The 17,701-nt window shown below is 38.9% G+C and overlaps 2 protein-coding genes across 4 annotated transcripts; both read right to left on the bottom strand.

Annotated features, from left to right (window-relative positions):
* Nucleotides 1-9,108: 9,108 nt before the first annotated feature.
* Nucleotides 9,109-13,934, bottom strand: LOC103984102 (deSI-like protein At4g17486). Its single transcript, XM_009401531.3, has 4 exons — nucleotides 13,541-13,934; nucleotides 9,730-10,017; nucleotides 9,544-9,624; nucleotides 9,109-9,444 (listed from the first exon to the last, which is right to left on the bottom strand). The coding sequence occupies exons 1-4, from the start codon at nucleotides 13,686-13,688 to the stop codon at nucleotides 9,314-9,316; spliced, it is 648 nt and encodes a 215-aa protein (XP_009399806.1). The 5' UTR covers nucleotides 13,689-13,934; the 3' UTR covers nucleotides 9,109-9,313.
* Nucleotides 13,935-14,252: 318 nt separating this feature from the next.
* Nucleotides 14,253-17,675, bottom strand: LOC103984101 (serine/threonine-protein kinase Aurora-1). 3 transcript variants are annotated; one of them, XM_065108149.1, is made up of 10 exons: nucleotides 17,515-17,637; nucleotides 17,381-17,429; nucleotides 16,887-17,000; nucleotides 16,481-16,627; nucleotides 16,297-16,392; nucleotides 15,932-16,027; nucleotides 15,765-15,861; nucleotides 15,555-15,672; nucleotides 14,839-14,911; nucleotides 14,253-14,729 (listed from the first exon to the last, which is right to left on the bottom strand). In XM_065108149.1, the coding sequence occupies exons 3-10, from the start codon at nucleotides 16,938-16,940 to the stop codon at nucleotides 14,628-14,630; spliced, it is 783 nt and encodes a 260-aa protein (XP_064964221.1). In that variant the 5' UTR covers nucleotides 16,941-17,000; nucleotides 17,381-17,429; nucleotides 17,515-17,637; the 3' UTR covers nucleotides 14,253-14,627. The 3 variants fall into 3 exon arrangements, with proteins under 3 accessions (XP_064964221.1, XP_009399803.2, XP_009399804.2); XM_009401528.3 differs by lacking the exon at nucleotides 17,381-17,429 and having other exon boundaries at nucleotides 17,515-17,675; XM_009401529.3 differs by having other exon boundaries at nucleotides 17,381-17,608.
* Nucleotides 17,676-17,701: the final 26 nt, after the last annotated feature.

Raw genomic sequence — 17,701 nt, 5'->3', positions numbered from 1 at the left:
TACTATCTTTTATTATTATTATTATTATTATTATTATTATTATATTTTTACTTTATATTAGATGATAAATATATTGTGATATCCTTGAAGTTGTACAATAAGAATTGGATCATGATAAAATAATGATAATAAGACCAATTCGTCTATAAACATAGATATTAAATATTCCTGATCATAGGTTATACAAGAGGGACATTGAAATAGTCGGATAGATCGATATGCTATTTACTCATCTATATGATGAAGGTAGTTGGTCTCATAATTACATGTATGGGGACACTAAGGATATAGTGTAGGTGCTCATTAGATAATAAGTTCACTGAATGATTTGCTTACACAATGCTATATGATTAACAATACCTCATCATTAGATATTAATTCCATGGTCTCAATTATGTATGCGATCACTAAACTTAAAACACCAAGGATGTCTTGTTTGAGTACTTCATTCTTCGATATCATGAAAGGAATATCTTATGTGTTCTCACTCAAGGAAATCTTTGGCCAAGGTCGATCGGATTTTGATCTGATAAGTATGAGATTAGGATTAAAAGAGAATGAGTTCTTTAGGAGAATCCAATTAAAGTGAGATTATAATAGATTTTGTATGAGTCTATCTACACCATGTTCGGTTTATGATATTTGAGATATTAAATTGATGAGAGACTATAGATACATGGTAAATGAGGGCATATATGTCAAATGGATTAGATCCCCTTATACTATATAGAGACTATGGCATAGTGGCATAGTACGTCTATAGTTGATAAGTTGAGTGAATTCCTATGAGAATAATAATTTATAGAGTCAAAAGGAGTTCTGAGTGAAAGAGTTCTGACATAGGCAACTCATCGCCAACTCAATATTGGGCCTCAATGGTCACTCACATATAGTGGATGATGCGACGAGTAGAGAATTTAATATAAGATATCTAATAAGCTTCTATTTTATTTGATCCATTGGGTTAAACCCAATAAGGCTTATAGTGATTATTGGATGGGGATCTAATATCTATTAATCCAAGATAATTGGATAGAGATCTAGTACTCATTAAGGTAAGATACATTAAGACAAGTAACGAGGGTTCTCTATATATATAGGAGTTATAGCTTAAAGGAATCACACCATAATTATTATCACCTCATTCATCTCTTCCCTACTACTCCCTCTTTGGTGTGAGAGGACAATGAAATGGACCAATCTCTCCTTGGTTGTTGTGGTGCGGTGGTGTACAAACATGAGGAAAGGACGTGCTACGAGAAGAGGTGCATCATCACCATATCCATTGTGGATCATTGCTAGAGAGGAGTTTGCAATAGTTCCTTCATTCACGGACTAAGATCTGCAGAATGGGGGATATACAATTTCTTCTAGGTGATAATGTCTCAATCATTTACGTGGTTTTATTATTTTCGAGTTTTTGGCTCTTGATCTTCGCATAATGATTTGATTATTCTATTTTAGAAAATCAGTTTTTAATTTTATTTTTTTGCTGTATATGTAATACTCTCTATGGTTTCCTAACAATCTCTTTCTCCGATAGCCCTATCGTGAATTAGATGATGATCCAATAGTATCTATTCCTCTCATTGTCGAAGTCTTAGGAGGCCCGCTACTAAATGCTTATTACATTCATTCCTAACAAATTATTACTTAAACTCCTTGGCTAATCGATCGAACAAGCTCACCAAAAGTGGCTTTAAGTAGATGTACAACTCTTGAGCCAAGTCTATATAGAAGGTGTGACACATTAGGATGTTCGATATGTCATATAAGGATATTTGAGCACATAAGGTTACGATGTGTTTAGTCGGGTTTGCACCCCTATTAGATACCTCTAAGGTCGACAGTTGGAAGATGGTAGGGATGGGTTATTCTTGGATCTTTTGGATGAACAGGGATTGACTCAAAGTGAGGTCGATCAAATCTTCACCTTTGGACAGATAAAACTCTCAAAGTATATCCTCCATGATTCGTCCATCTGTTGTAACTATGCTCGAAGAATACCTTATTTGGAATCTATTGATTGTGCCTCGTACTCATGCAAGGTGAACTACAGGTGATAAGATTCGCTAAACTCCACAATCAGGCATTGGAGCACCCCATAAGGAACATCGACATGTGTTGATAGTACTGTGGGAAACAATGGGGCTGGAGGCATCATCAATTGGATTAGTTAGGGTAAGAGCATGTTGATAGTTTGTATAATTCCCGTCAACACCTATATTTGTTGAGTGAGGTTCAGAAAGACCTGGACGGGTACAAGCATGTGGGTTGGGGTTACCATTGGAGAAGGGACGTCTGGATCATTGAACAACAGATACTAGTACTGCATCAAGTTCTACATCGAGGTAGATGTGTCGAGGTTTAAAAAAGTTGACCATTGTCCCCTATGAGTGAAGGTGCTATAGGTTGGGGTGGAACATCCTTGCTCGAATATTTGTTGAGTAGGTCGATAGGATGATATTCCTATGATATGAGCCCTCCTTTTAGTGTCAAAAAATTAGGAAAAAATCAATAATATTCAAGTTAGCTTAACGTGATTCAGATCCATATGCGCAAGAAGGATAGATGACCATCGAGGTGTCTAAAGCTATTTTGAGGGCTAAGGTAGATTTGTTTATGTGTTTCGTGTGACTTGTATGAAGATCGAGGCCGATGGATTTCTTGACCTAGTTATTAGATGCTCAAGTTAGTCCCCAAGTGGATGAGTGAAAATAGTAAAGAATGTTTAACCTTGATTACTATGCAAAAGATAACTTTTCATATCATGCAAAAAGGAAAAAAATCTCCCATAAAATATTCCTAAAGTGTACACCCATAATCATTCATTTTGGATTGATGTTTACAACCAAAAGAATAGAGAATGTTTAAGTGAAAATAGTAAAAAATATTTAACCTTGATTAGTATGCTAAAGATAACTTTTTATATTACATAAAAAAAAATCTCCCATAAAATATTCCGTACACCCACAATCATTCATTTTGGATTGATGTTTACAACCAAAAGAATAGGTATTATCTCTTTTATGTCAACCTAAGATATCATGTGCATGGTGGTCACATGTCAAGCTATTAATGGTTAAGAAGATTTATTATATTAATTAGTATTAATTATTCAAGTGAAATAAATACTTAATAATAATTTCTTGTATATGTTGATCAAATTCTAACCATCAAAACTTATGTAGGTTGACAAATATTTTTAAAATTCTAATACCACTAAAATTACTTTCAAAATAAGGTTAAAAGTTAAGTGATGATGTAGGCAAAAGAATCTGTGCCCCTCTCTTGTGACTGTCGGTAGGAGCACGATCCATCGACCCGTACCCATCGAGGTTTTCGGGAAGGCCGCACAAACTAGCCACAGAATGCATTAATCCTCGACAGCAAGACCTATCCTTTATTTCCTCCTTTTTGGGTCATTTGTCGCGAGCGGCCTATCACCCCCATTAACCCTAATTTCAAGAAGACCTATATGCTCGACGATAGAGGGTAATAATCTCAGGTGACATGGCTTAATTCTCCTTTTCCCTCTTTTCGAATACTTAGTGTAGGGAACCATCCTTTGCTCATCCCAGATAGGCTCCAACCCTAACAACAAACAGCACTCCCACACCTATCCTTCCCTGACACCACCTATGGAGAAATGTGCCCACTAGCCATCGATATAAATAAGCACTTAAAGGATATAAGGGGCACCTTGATCAATCGTCGGCCTTACTTTATTGGTCGCTCAAGTATAAAAGCCGGCCCCCAAAGCCTAAAAGGTGAGGCATCTCTATCATTTTTCATCTCTCAACTAATTATACTATTGGAGGGATTGGGTTGGAAACATTCCCTCAACACCGATCGTTAGTGCAAGGACCTCAGGAGGCTAAGGCACATCTCGAGACACACCAAATCTATCTTTGACAAATAAGCAATGCCTTGGGATCACGGTCAACCAGGTTTGCTCTTTGCTCCAACCTCCTCTCATGACCCCTATAAATTTCAGGATATGCTTGTGTCTTTAAGATTGAACCAAGCCATGTCGACTTAATATGAATCAAGATATTTTACTGTAAGCTAAAGATTGAAAAAAATTTATCTCAAGTTTATAAAAAAAAAAATTTACGAGAGATTTTGAATAACTTATAAGAGTCTTATTCTATATATTTGATTACTTTCGGATTTGAATTTTTTCGTGCCCTCAAGCAACGAACTATATGAATATTGTAACGACTGTCCTGATTTGTATTATATTATTGATCTTTCAATTTATTATTCTTTTGTCGTGTAAACATTCTTTCTTTGCTTTATGCTTTCGAAGAGAGGTGAGCTCATCAAACACCTAAAGCGAGTGAGGGATCATGGTGTAACATGTCCTGAAATCTTGATGTGATTGTTGAATTGGGCACCCCAATCAATTCAAGGTCGAGTCTTGCTTTATGTTCATCTTTACATGGTGGGTGGTGAGGGGGTGATGGTGTGTTCGTCCTACCACATCACCTTTACTTAGCCATGTCGAAACAATGTTTCCTTCCTTGACTCGAGATGGTGGCTGAGAAGCTGATATGTTTTGCCGTGCCTGTTGGTCCCAAGCAGTCTCCTTTGAGATCCAACAAATATTACATCGTACTTTGTTCTCAAATCCTCTTACTCCATTGGGAAACCATAATTAATCGATCCACCATTCCCTACTGCATGCTCAGGACCCCAACAAGAGCATGAGGGACTTGGAACGATGTTTGGATATTCTTCTTTCAAATAGTCTAAGGAAAGCGAGCATGCATCCAAGTTAGCTTGTATGATTCTCCATGATCTATCAAAGCATCAACGACAGAGCATCCCGCTCCCACTCGGTGGAGTTCTGCAGCTGTTACAGAGACTGGAACTAAGAATGTCCTTCCAAGATATCCATCAGCATCAGTATGTCTGCAGTGGCTGAATGATAACAGAGCCCTCTGCAACCCTTCCAACAGCAAAGCAGCTTGAGATGGCAGGGTTCTCTGATGAATGTGAATTGATGGGTTCTTCAGTGATTTGCAACAACACAAGATTGTGTCGTGAAATCATTAATTGGCAATGCTTTTGTATTCGGTGACGGTGAAAAGGAGGCTAAAGGTTTGATGCAGCTCTGGTGAGTTTTGGGAGTTGGTAGATATGTAGTGCTCAAGAATCTAGCTTTTTGCCTCTTTGAGATTTAATGGGTCCAAAGCTTCCTGTTTCTTCCATCTTATTCCCTTTTACTTGACCACTAGAAAGTGTGATCTGTGAGGTTATCAGTGTCTTCTGGCTGGGCCAAAAAAGTGACCTTTGGAAAAAGCATGAGAGATAATGGAAGAACATGGAGAACGAATTCACTTGAGTGGTGCTAAAGCATCAGACTATGACATCAGTTTTCCCCTTCAATGACTTGGGGCCATTGATGTGGGGAATGAGAAGAAATCATTTGTTTAATTTTTATTGATAGTGAGTATGAAAAAAAAAATAAATATATATATATATAAATATATATATATATATAATATATATAATATAATAATATAATAATTATATAATTTTAATTAATAATAAATATAAATTATTCATTAAATTATTTTATAATTTAGGAGATCATGATTTTTATCATTGATAGAATCATAATAATATAATATCAAAATATTGAGATAATTATAATAATTTTATAATAATTTATTTTTCTTAATAATATCTTTCTTAATAAGGAATGCTTCAGCATTCATTAATATAGAGTATATCTCAATAATATAATATAAATAAATTAAGAAGCATAAAATTTATTCGTTTTTATTATCTTCACGCTGGAGAAGGGAATTTTGTACCAAAATAAACAGTATATTTTCTGCCTCAAGGTGTTTAATTGAAAAAAAAAAGAAAAACAGAAAAGGTAAATATGAAGCCTGATATTATATGAAAAGAAGAAAAAAAAGCTCTATCTTTTTGGATAAGAATGGTGGGAAATGTTAAAATCTACCCATTTATTATTCTGAAATGATGGATCTTGCATAGCTAAATATTAAAAGAAAAACTTAATACTGAAAAGGTATGATTTGACGTTAAACAAAGGGAGCTACTAAATGTCATAATCAAAATAAACAATATCGTATCGTATCGTTATTTCGGTTTGGTACGGTATAGTACCAACGTACCAAATAATTTTAAATATTTCTTCATCGTTATAACATTGGTACAGTGTATATTATAGAACTGTAGTATGATCCGTCCGATAACCATGGTCCACGTACCGATATATTGTCGGACCGGTACCGTCCGTATCAAACGATACCATTCAAAATTACATGGTCACAACTACGTTATTAACTTAAAAATTTTATTTTTGAGAATTTTTATGTACCCTAACTGCTGACTCTTCCAATCCAAATGATGCAAGTTGTTAGTAGTGTCCTTAGTTTGTTTCCCCTCAGCAAAGTAAGGGCAGAACACAGCACATGACCAACCCACCGTGCTTGTCTCCACCCCATAACAATGGCGCTGTAATGATCCATCGACAGTTCCTATGGGCTCACCTCGTCGTTCTTATCCTCTCCCCTCTCCGGTAAACGTCATCTTCTCTGACCCATCCTCACAGCCTTTCTGATTCCTCGTAGGAATTAACAAGCTAAGCTTCGCCAACAACAGGAACAGCTCGCTGGCCGTCCGAAAGCTTGTGATCTCCGAATCCGCTCCTGCTTATCGTGTTCCCACGGACAACGCACTCGAGCCGATGATGAATATAAATAGGCAATGGTGGGTGGAAGGAAGAGTCGAAGGGAGACTGATGGAAAGGAAGGGGGTAAGGGGCCACGGTAAGTCGGAGCAGGGAGCGCGCAAGGACCGGAGATCGGCCACTGGCATGAACGGCGAGCCCAAGAAAGGCGGGCACGGCGGTAAGTTCACATGGGCCGGCGATCAGAGGCACATCAAGGCGGAGTACGGTGAGATGGAGAAGGGAGCCGTGGACTCCGGAGATCCCAATTTCGAAGACCCGGAACAAGAGGAAGAAGAAGCGAGCTCTCGGGGTTGAGGCTTCCCCATCTTGCTTTCTCCGCCATCAATAACTCCCGAAAGAGAGAGAGAGAGAGAGAGAGTTGCTTGTATGTATATAATCGTCTCAGCAAGAACGCATGGTTTCCATTTCGGATGTACAGTTTCAGAACTCCTCATCCTGATTAGCGGTTAATGCAAGTAATATTTACTAAATAAGAAACAATTAAATGGCACCAAACTGAGATTTTGTTCATCGTCTGCTCAATCAGGATTCTTCGAACAATAGCTACTCCAACGAGAGGGAGAACACGCAGCCCTCTTCCATGGGATCGATGTCGCAGTGAACAGATCGAGCGTTCCAAGATCGTGTGCCGATCGAGTCGACTGAGTTGCTGATCGATTGGGAACCCCCGAGGGAGAAGATTGCGATTCGAAAAGCGGAATCCGCCGATTTAGGCGGCGATCTAAGCGAGAAAAAAGAGCGGAGCTTTAGGCCCGCCCGGCGAGGAGTAAGTTTACAGAAAAGCCCCTCGATGCATCACGAATTGTGGAGAGTAGTCCTGAGTTGAGATCGACGGTGACGGTGACGGTGACGGTGACGATGACGAAGACATAACAGCTTGTGGCGTGTAGATTTGATCATTGTCGTCCGTAGTGGATCCCATCGTTGATGGCCCGACAAAAAAGGCAGGATTACGTGGTTTGGACACGTCAAAACAAGATAAAAATAGTAACGAGATAAGAGAAACACTTGCGCAACCTACCCGTCTACATCTCTCGCCTAATCAAGTGCGGGTCCCAGTTTTTAACTAATCAATATATATATATATATATATATATATATATATATGGACATAATTTTAAAAATAAATAATAGTAATAATAATAAGTTTTGCTTTGATCAAGACTTTTTATGTCGCATATGTATTTCATATGAAATCGATCATTTAAAATTTTTGCTCTATATTAAAATTAATTAGAGTATTAAAATTAACTTGAGTATCGAAAGAATCTCTTCGAGCAGTCCGCCCAATAAAAAAAATCCTATGTACGTTTTACTATTATCTAAGACATTGTTGCTTGATACACGGAACACAGCATTGATCAGATCAGAATGCAGAATTTTGCATCATTTCTTCATCACAAAGGGAGACCAATATCAAATTGGAAACAGCACACGTTCTTGAATTGTAAGATAATAATAAAGACGGCTGTTGGACACAAGGAAAACTGAGGAATTTTTACAAATATGAAACTGGCAGGATTGGGGATGTCTCATACTAAGAATCTTGTTTAGATTTAATAACATTGCCTCTGCATGTAATTCTACATCGTACAATGATTAGTTTCTGGAGATGAGTTCTCTATGAAGGCCACCAAATGGGGTTGTGGAAACTGCAGTTCTATTATTTAGCTGTGATTTATTCTCAGGGGTGGGTGGGAAGAAAAAATGGAAACAATTACAAATCTGCATCTGCAAAAGAAAAAGTTCAATCAGCAAGGCAGAAGAAATAGTTGAAAGCAACATAAATTAAAAAGACTGGGCACTTTGAGAGAGTAATGGAAGAAATAACATGTCTAGAACCAGTGTCTACTCTCGGCATGCCACTGCTATTTGATCAGCTCATTTGTCCCTAAAAGAATGAGTCAAGTAAAAGAACATTTAAGGGAGAGGGCTTCATAGTTCATCGGCCAAGAAAGGTTGACAAAACATCTGTTGCAAGGGTACTAATATAGCATGCCAATGAACAGAGAGGAAAATGAACTGAAGTCCTTGTAAAGTACACATGGATTATGAACCATGTCATCTGGAATGAGTAAATAACTCAATTTGACATAATGTATGCATTTATGAATCCAAAGAAAAGAACAAAGAATGGGTCAGTTTACAAAATACCTCAAGTTCGTGGGAAGTCCCCTGCATATTGCCCAGAGAAGTGCCACTCTTGTCAAAACTGAGGATTTGCTATAAGCTGATGAATTATCATTTTCTCCAAGAACATTTGAAAACAATCAAGAAAAAAGTTTCTAATGATGTGAGTACAAAGTAAATTCTCAGTTTCTCACAGGACACTTCCACAAAACATCAGTTTCATATTCTGCCACCAAAACAAAAGCTGACGAAGAATGACTAGCAAATCACAGAGTAAAATCAAGAATAACATCACTAGGTGTACAAGGCTAGAGCCCCATAGAAGCAAATATACAAACAGGGTAAGAAAGAATCATGTTGCTGCAAGATTACAGAAACATATTAAGGTGCCACGGGGCCACAATCAAGGGATACTGCACCGTCTAGTGATTTAGTATAGCTAACAAAGTTTCACCTGGAAGGCTCTTTCACAATGCTTAGCTCCCCACCAGACAAAAGATGTCTGTCTTGATCTGCATCATCACTCTCTAGAGGATCGTGTGTGGCTGTGGTGACAACTGAAAAGGACTCCGACCCATCCTCTGAGTTAAAAACAAAAGGTTATTAGAATGGATATACACCTAATATACATCATCTTTCTCTATACATCATAGATATCTCGATCAGATTTCTTAACAAACCTGATAAACCCTGGTACTCAGTTATCTGCTTGACAGCTGGCAACCGGAGACTTTCTGGTAAAAGACAATTACAAACGGCACCTAAAAAGCCAAATTGGATCATTAAAATTAAAAGCCTCTTTCAAGAATATGAAAATTGGATTCTAGAGGCACAAAACACATAAAACTGAAATAATACCAAATTACCTAGTCCAGCGAGCCTGTTAACCCACTGTGGGATCGGTTTTCCTGTCAGTCTCTTACTGACATCATCTGTGAAGTGGTTGCAATTTTTTGAAATCAGGTGATAGGTGTCTCCATGGTACTCTGTGGCAATGCTTTCGATGAATGTGCGAAATTCAGCCGGTGGCATAGTTGTCTGACCCAACAAAATGGAACATCTATAGAGAAACCCTGGACAGGTCTTTGGTTCCACTTCAAATACTCCACTTGTAGGGAAATCATGGGCTCCAAATCCATACTCCAAACCATGGACTGTATTGAAGCAATTAAATGTGAATGATAATCACATGAACATATCATAATGAGGAGCTCAATCCTCAATCACAAACAACTTTTCATGAAGAATGAGCTTTTAAAAGGATAATTATTATTTTTCACAAGTTCTGTAGCATCAGTTTGCAATTAACTTAGGATGGTTCCCTCATAACAACAAAGCTAGATTAGCCATATCAGACCACACCAGGTTGACCCTGGCCTGCAATTGTTCCTGTTCAAGAGGTCACAGCATGCAAAATGCAAACAATGTCCAATGCAAAATTTAACTTAAATGACTACTTCTTACAAGGTGTATGTTGGACCAGAACTTAAAAGCCCCAGTTTAGAATCATTTCAAGTCTGGATCTAGTTTTTCAAATAAGTAATATAAAAAAAGATCTGCTTCTAATAACAAATGGATATTCAAGATGGTGTCTGACATATGCTCCATGATCTAGGTCCATCATAATATCCTAATAAGTACCACAAACTTTTCAAATTTTAGTCTCTATTGTGTCAGAATTCCGCACTCCCAGCCATCTTAGATGAATTCAAGTTACTCCTTGATTCTTCACTTTGACATATAATGACGTTGTCACAATCATATTGTCATGGCTCAAGCCTGAAACTATGCGAGTGATACCTCAAAAGATAATTCAAGGTAGATTGTAACTTGGTATTGATGTAAAGCTTACCTTGTGATCTGGTACTGGATTGGGGTATTACACATCTAATACAATACATGAGAAATGAAAATTGAGTTTTGCACAGTATCTCCTTTGAAGTGAAGTTAAAATCAGCCAAACTAGTTATTAAATATATACACACATATCCATGATACTGTTAGGATCAAGAGCACTAAGAGGGGGGGGGTGAATTAGTGCAGCGGAAAACTTTCGTTGGTTTAAAACGACGTTTGTACGATGAAAGTATTTTCGATGAAAACCGTTTCGGAAAGTTCTTCAACTTAAGATCAAACAAAAGTATAGTTGAAGTAAAGCAACGGAGGTAGTTTGCAGTTAAGATAGAGAGCAGAATATAAATGCAAACCGAGATTTAGAGTGGTTCGGTCAATCTTGACCTACATCCACTTTTGGCTTCCTCCTCCGATGAGGTCACCGACGTCTACTAAAGGCCTTCCTTCAGTAGGCAAAGGCCAGCCACCCTTTTACAGCTTTACTCCTTTTGACGGGCTTAAGAGACAACCCTTAGAGATTTTCACTCCTCTCTTGAATGATCAAAACTTAGAAGAAAAGAGGGAGAAGAACTTCTAGCCTTTTACAACACTTTTAAGCTCTCTAATTCTCAGAATAAATGCAAGCTTTCGGTACCCTTTCATGCAGGAAAGGGTGGGGTTTATATAGGCCCCCAACTGATTTGAATTTGGAACTCAAAAGTGTCATCTCCCGGATTTCCGGGGTCCTGACGGTACCACCGCCAGAACTAGGCGATACTACCGCCTGACACTGCTCGGAGACCGAGCTCAAGCGGTACCACCGCCTGACAGGGGCGGTACCACCGCCTGACTTTGCTCAGAGACCAAGCTTCTGGGCGGTGCCACCGTCGACCCTTGCGGTGCCACCGCCGGCCAGGAAATCTAGGTCCGAATGGGCTGATCCATTCGGCCCAATTTGGGTCTGTCAAGGGCCCAATTGGCCCCAGATTAAGTTAATGGGATCACCTCTCATTCCTAACTTAATCTTCATGCTAACTACGACATTTAAGACGTTAATACTGCAACTCGTGTTCCGGTGCGTCAATCGCTTCTTCCGGTGAGCTTCTGGCAAACATCCGACGAACCCTTGGTGATGCTCTGGCGGACTTCCAGCAAACTCCTGGACTTGCGACGATCCTCTTAGCGAGTTCCGACGAGCTTCTTTGGCAAGCTCTTGGACTTCTCGGATTTGTTCCCGCAGAACCTCCGATGACCGTCCGGAGTTCCGTCGAACTCTCGAACCCGCAACGTGATCTTGGTCTTGACTCCGGCGCAACACCTGCTGCATGTTTTACTGCCATCGTAGTTAATCCTGCACACTTATCTCAACATATGGATTAGATAACCAAATGACAATTGATTTCATCATCAAAATCCGAGATTCAACAATCTCTCCCTTTTTGATGATGACAATTAATTGATAACGGAGCTAACATTAACTCCCCCTATCTATATGTCATACTTGAGATAAGTCATTCTTGAATTCAAAGCCTTTGAAAATAGAGGTTACATCGTAAGATTAACTACGATTTTTGACACTTTTCCTAGCTTGAAAACAAAAAGTCTTATGATACCATTTCTATAATTTGTTTTCAAGCTAGGAAAAGTGTCAAAAATCGTAGTTAATCTTACGATGCAACCTCTATTTTCAAAGGCTTTGAATTCAAGAATGACTTATCTCAAGTATGACATATAGATAGGGGGAGTTAATCTTACGGTGCACCGCCCAGAAGCTTGGCCTCCGAGCGAAATCAAGCGGTGGTACCGCCCCTATCAAGCGATGGTACCGCCTGAGCTCGATCTCCGAGCAATGTCAAAAATCGTAGTTAATCGTAGTTAAAATGAGAGACTTTTTGGCTAAAGCTACCCTTCATTTCAAATATGAAAGTAGGAAATGTGTTTAGCTTGAAAACATTTTAAATTTGTATATTTGCATATTGAATCTTGATAAGAGGGAGAAGAACTTCTAGCCTTTTACAACACTTTGAAGCTCTCAAATTCTCAGAATAAATACAAGCTTTCGGTATCCTTTCATGCAGGAAAGGGTGGGGTTTATATAGGCCCCCAACTGATTTGAATTTGGAGCTCAAAAGTGTCATCTCCCAACAGACACATGTGGATTAGATAACCAAATGACAATTGACTTTATCATCAAAATCCGAGATTCAACAGATACATGTGCCACATCTCAACTATATTGGATTCTTCAGGAAAAGCTTGACACTGGTGTCACATATCTAAAAATCATCCTGATTCAATATTCATTAAACATAGTAAGATCATTAATGACTCAGAGGATCACACGAGGGGTTGGAATGATGACTTGGCCCAACCTTATTACATTTGTAAGGATGTACATTATCCTAGACTTGGTTTTTCATATGAGGCATGGTTGCTTAAGGAGCTTACTGTCATGAAACTGTCAATCTACAACTTCATGCGTTAACTGAGTACTTGTAACGTAGTACAAGAAAATTTATTACCAGTGACAATTTCCACATCAACATGTTAACATTAATATGAAACTTAAGATCTCCAAATAAAATTTAGTTGCTTTATATCATAAATAAAGGTAAAAAAAAAACTAAAATTAATAAAATGCAAAAAAAAAAAATCAAATTCATAAAACATAGCCCACGCAAATCAGAAGGGTTCCGCTGAACCATTCGATCTCGATATCAATTACAAGATTCCGATGCCTAATCCGAAACAATCCATCAAATTCCAGCAACACGCTACAATTAACTGGAAAGAAATAAAGTAAATTGAGAACTTTTTTGGAAGATAGGAGGAGCACCAACTCACCTTCGATGCCGGAGTGGAAGATGCCGATGCCGAGCCACTGCACGTAGTTGTTCAAGGGGGTGAGATCGTAGACGTTCAATACCACGGGAGTTAGGGTGACGCCCTCGCCATTGGACGGCGAACCCGCCGAACAGAAGGCGGTACCCATGGAATGGGAATGGGAATGGATCTGGGGAGGAAACCCCAGAGATCCCAGACAAGGTAGGGGAGGGTTTCTCGAGAGCTCCAAATGAGAGAAGAGGGAGACGGCGATCTCTCACCTCTCCTCTTCCCCTCTCTTTTCGTCTCGGGCTTGGATGGAGGTGGTTAGAGCTGGCGGTCGGGTCGATCCCCCAATAATGGAAGCGGAGGCCGCTGGTCCACGATAGCAGCCGCACAGGGTAACAAACGTGGGTGGCAATAACTAAAAGCGTGACATATATCTGTGTCTGTATAGATATATACACTCACGGGCCACACACACACACACACACACACATATATATATATATATATATATATATATATAAATAAACTGGAAATTAATTGGCCCTGATCGAGTTTTCTTATTGACGGCGGCTAACGGAGACCGACGTTGGAAAGCTGCTTTCATCAGACAAATCTTTCTTAGTCATAAGATGTTTAAAATGATTTCATGGCTCATCTAATACTTGCCACGAGAGAGTGGCTAGGATCCACATATAGCACAAACAATTGCTCCCAACGTTGCTGATAGACCTCATCACTATCAAGACAATGTAATTTCAAATGTTTGTCTGGCAAATGTTGACAACAGAAACAGTGAGATAACACACAACTCATGGTCTGCTGAAAACTAAATCTAATTACAAATTGCAAGATTGTCAAAAGCAACGAAGAGAAGTGAAGTAGGTTTCAGAGGAAAAAGAGAAGCAAAAGCTTTGTCACACTCGACTACGCGATATTAGACTGCCTACAGAAAACAAGCAGACAAATTCATCTGCCAATACACATCAGAAGGTATAAGTTGGTAATGATTCACATTCATGCTGTCCTTGGTGAGGTCATTAGTCGTTAATGCGTCACATCCTCTCTTGGCTCAGATTTCCTTTATGCAAATCGGTGGTAATCAGCCTCTGTAGGCACTTGAAGGATCTGCATTTTGCACTATCCATGGATGTTCAAGCAGTTTGTGAAGAGGAAGGCGTTGTGATGAATCTTTGACAAGCATCTGCATAGGATGTATGCCCACGTTGAGGATAGTAAATCAAATATGTATTATGTTGTTTCTGAAAACGAAACAAGGCGGCAGGGAAAAACATAAGAAGATCATCAAACACCTGGCTGATAAGGTCCTTTGCACCAGGAGAAACAATCGGTTTCGAGGGGAACTTGAGATCAACTTTTACTATCCTACATCAACAATGTGAACAGCCCAGGTAACGTTAGTATTACATAAGTAACTTCAATCTTCTAAATAATCGATAACCCATAAATAAGATTACTTGAATAAATTAGTTAACATAACTTCTAATATCTACGATTGGAAATTATGTGGTTTAGGACATCAGCTGTCACATGGAAGCAACAGCAACGTATCAAACTCTTAAAAATTGTCATTGAAAAATATGAGGTGTCTGTCATCCTTGAAGTGATAGGGACCTTTTATGCTAGTTGATGAAGGAAAAAACAAAGAGAGTTACTGCACATGCAAGAAAATAAAAATCATGATCAGCAACATCTCAAATGAGAGTTGACATGATAAAATTTAACAAAGTTGAGAAATTCAATAACTTGAGTTTTCCAACTCAATACTAAGGTACGGATAATCCAACTGCTTTAAGAGCATCCTTCATTTTCTTACGGAAAAGAAGTCTGTATGAAGAAAATCTAAAATTAGATCTCTTGGTAATTTGGAAGCAATTTACGGCTTTAGGATATATAGAATCTAGGCCACTAAGCAAAAGCGCTTCCTCTTGATCAACAAACAGGATACTATATCCAGTACTAGCTATTAAGCACGGTATCTGTAACCTGGCATATCTTGTTTGCTTACCTTCTGTATGTATCTGAATGCTCTTTTGCTTCAAATGGGGGGGCCCCATAGAGGAACTCATAGCACAAAATGCCCAGGCTCCAGATATCCACACTGGCATCATGTTCTACACTTTCCACTGAAAAAAAACAAAAAATGCAGGGAAAGCACCTAAGGAACTTTTGAGGCAAAATTTATAGCAGAAATTGCTGATGATAAAAGTTGGCATACCCATTTCAGGTGGAAGGTAATCCAGCGTTCCACACATGGTCCGCCTGCGGTTGAATGTGTGAACTGACCACCCAAAATCTGCAATTTTCAGCTCACCCTGAACAGAGGTTCAACTTCATAAGCATTTCAAACTTTGTCCTGAGGTAACAAGAACAAGTAGAATCTACCTGGAGTCCAATCAAAAGATTCTCTGGTTTGATATCTCTATGTATCACATGCTTCCCATGGAGGTATATCAGAGCTTGTGCTAAAGATGAAATGTACTGCAGAATGATGAACAAAATAACCATAAATGATCAGCATAAAGTTTGTCTGATGTAACATATTTGCACATGTAATTTTAAAGATTGGAGGTCCAGATTAATTAATTAATTAATGCACAACACACCATCTAATTAATTATTAATGCACAACACACCATCTAAATCAGGTGAACAAAATTGAAGGTAATGACTAGAAGGCATTTTTCATTGCATAACTTGTAAAGCTGATATAGAAATGAATATAATTAAGCATGTTTACAAGAACTCACAGTGGCAGTGCGTCTTTCACTAAAGTATTTGCACTTCTGCAGTTCCTTGTAAACTTCACCTTTTGCTGCATATTCTAATATCAAGTAAACACGAGTCTGTAATGAAAAGAAAAGGCTACGTCAATTTAGGTGGCAAAACAGGGTTCAACTCCTAAAGTGAAACACTTTCCAAAAGTGGCTGAACCTGATCATAGAAATAACCATATAGGCGTAGTATATTCGGATGCCGGAGGTGGCTCTGTATCTCGACTTCACGCCGTAGCTGATGCTCAACTTGAGATTGTTTGAGCTGGCTCTTGAAGAGCACTTTGAGTGCCACAATATGATTGCTCTGGTTTGCAATTCGATACTTGAAGTTAGTTGTAATAGAAAAAAATATCACACCATGACAACAAAGGGGGGGATTTCGTGTTGCGTTTGAGCAGGATTGATCATATAGAAACAAAATTCAAGCTTCATGCCATGAAAATCGCAAGCCTTGATTATTCTTTTCAGCAGGAGAAAAGACCAAACATATATGATATGCTTATTAGTATGACAAGGAAGCCAATAAACTAAATCAGCGGACAAATAAATCTTGTAGTTCATACCCTCTTTTCTCGGGCAAGATAAACATGGCCAAACTTTCCTCTTCCGAGAGGCATTCCGATATCGAAGTCATTAAGCGCCCATCGTTTTTCTACCGCTGAAGCCTTTGAAGGAGACTGTGACAGGCAACCATTTGTGAGATCAAACCATGCAAAAGCTCTGATGCTCCGTATCTCACATGTGATTGGAAAATTTCAATCCATATCATGCCAAAACAATTATCGCCTAAAAAGATCAGGAAAGAAAGCAACAATTTCTAATCCATCCTCGAGAAGATGATAGTCCCTGTAATTGGTATGTTTCAGACGATATCGAGTTAACAACAAGCAAAAGAATCCGTTGCCTTGTGGCTGTATCACTAGAATGCCTTATATCAAAAACCATAAAAAGAAAAAAAAAAAAAAGCCCTAGATTTGCTTGAGCCGACAGCAGGAATCAGAAGGGAGAAACCATAAAGGAAGCAAGAAAGAAAAAGTCCTTGTTCGAGTTCGAAGACCTAGATTTCCACGAACGAGGTCAAGCCGCAAGAGACGAGAATTGCGCATCTGATGGCAAGGAGAAGATACAGCCCTAATTCAGCAAACGATCATCGTTCGGAACACCAGGGTTCTCAAGATTCTCGGAGATCACCTTCTCTTCTTGCTGCGACTCCGCGGCGACGGCCATCAGGTGATGCAGGGAGGGGCAGATCGACGAGTTCGAGATCGACAAGGCGAGTAAATAAGGGGTGGAGTCCTCGCCTCGCGCAATCCAGAGAGAAGAGGTTGGGAATTGTCAGCGAGACTACGCTGCAACGGTCAGATTCTTAGAAAGAGCA

Source organism: Musa acuminata, chromosome BXJ2-5 (assembly GCF_036884655.1).
Source record: "Musa acuminata AAA Group cultivar baxijiao chromosome BXJ2-5, Cavendish_Baxijiao_AAA, whole genome shotgun sequence".
NCBI classification, from domain to species: Eukaryota; Viridiplantae; Streptophyta; class Magnoliopsida; order Zingiberales; family Musaceae; genus Musa; species Musa acuminata.
The sequence above is the reverse complement of the archived record's forward strand: the minus strand, read 5'-3'. Positions and strand labels throughout refer to the sequence as shown.

Bases quoted from the DNA above. Each gene is read 5' to 3' on its own strand.
- LOC103984102 (XM_009401531.3), bottom strand. From the start codon at position 13,688: ATGGGTACCGCCTTCTGTTCGGCGGGTTCGCCGTCCAATGGCGAGGGC. The intron at 9,625-9,729 runs GTAATTTGGTAT...TTGGCTTTTTAG, and splicing joins TAACAGGCTCGCTGGACTAG to GTGCCGTTTGTAATTGTCTT. The intron at 9,445-9,543 runs GTTTGTTAAGAA...TTTTTAACTCAG, and splicing joins TGAGTACCAGGGTTTATCAG to AGGATGGGTCGGAGTCCTTT.
- LOC103984101 (XM_009401528.3), bottom strand. From the start codon at position 17,550: ATGGCCGTCGCCGCGGAGTCGCAGCAAGAAGAGAAG. The intron at 17,001-17,514 runs GTGATCTCCGAG...TGCCTGTCACAG, and splicing joins AGTCGCAGCAAGAAGAGAAG to TCTCCTTCAAAGGCTTCAGC. The intron at 16,028-16,296 runs GTGAGTTCTTGT...ATCATTCTGCAG, and splicing joins GTGAAAGACGCACTGCCACT to TACATTTCATCTTTAGCACA.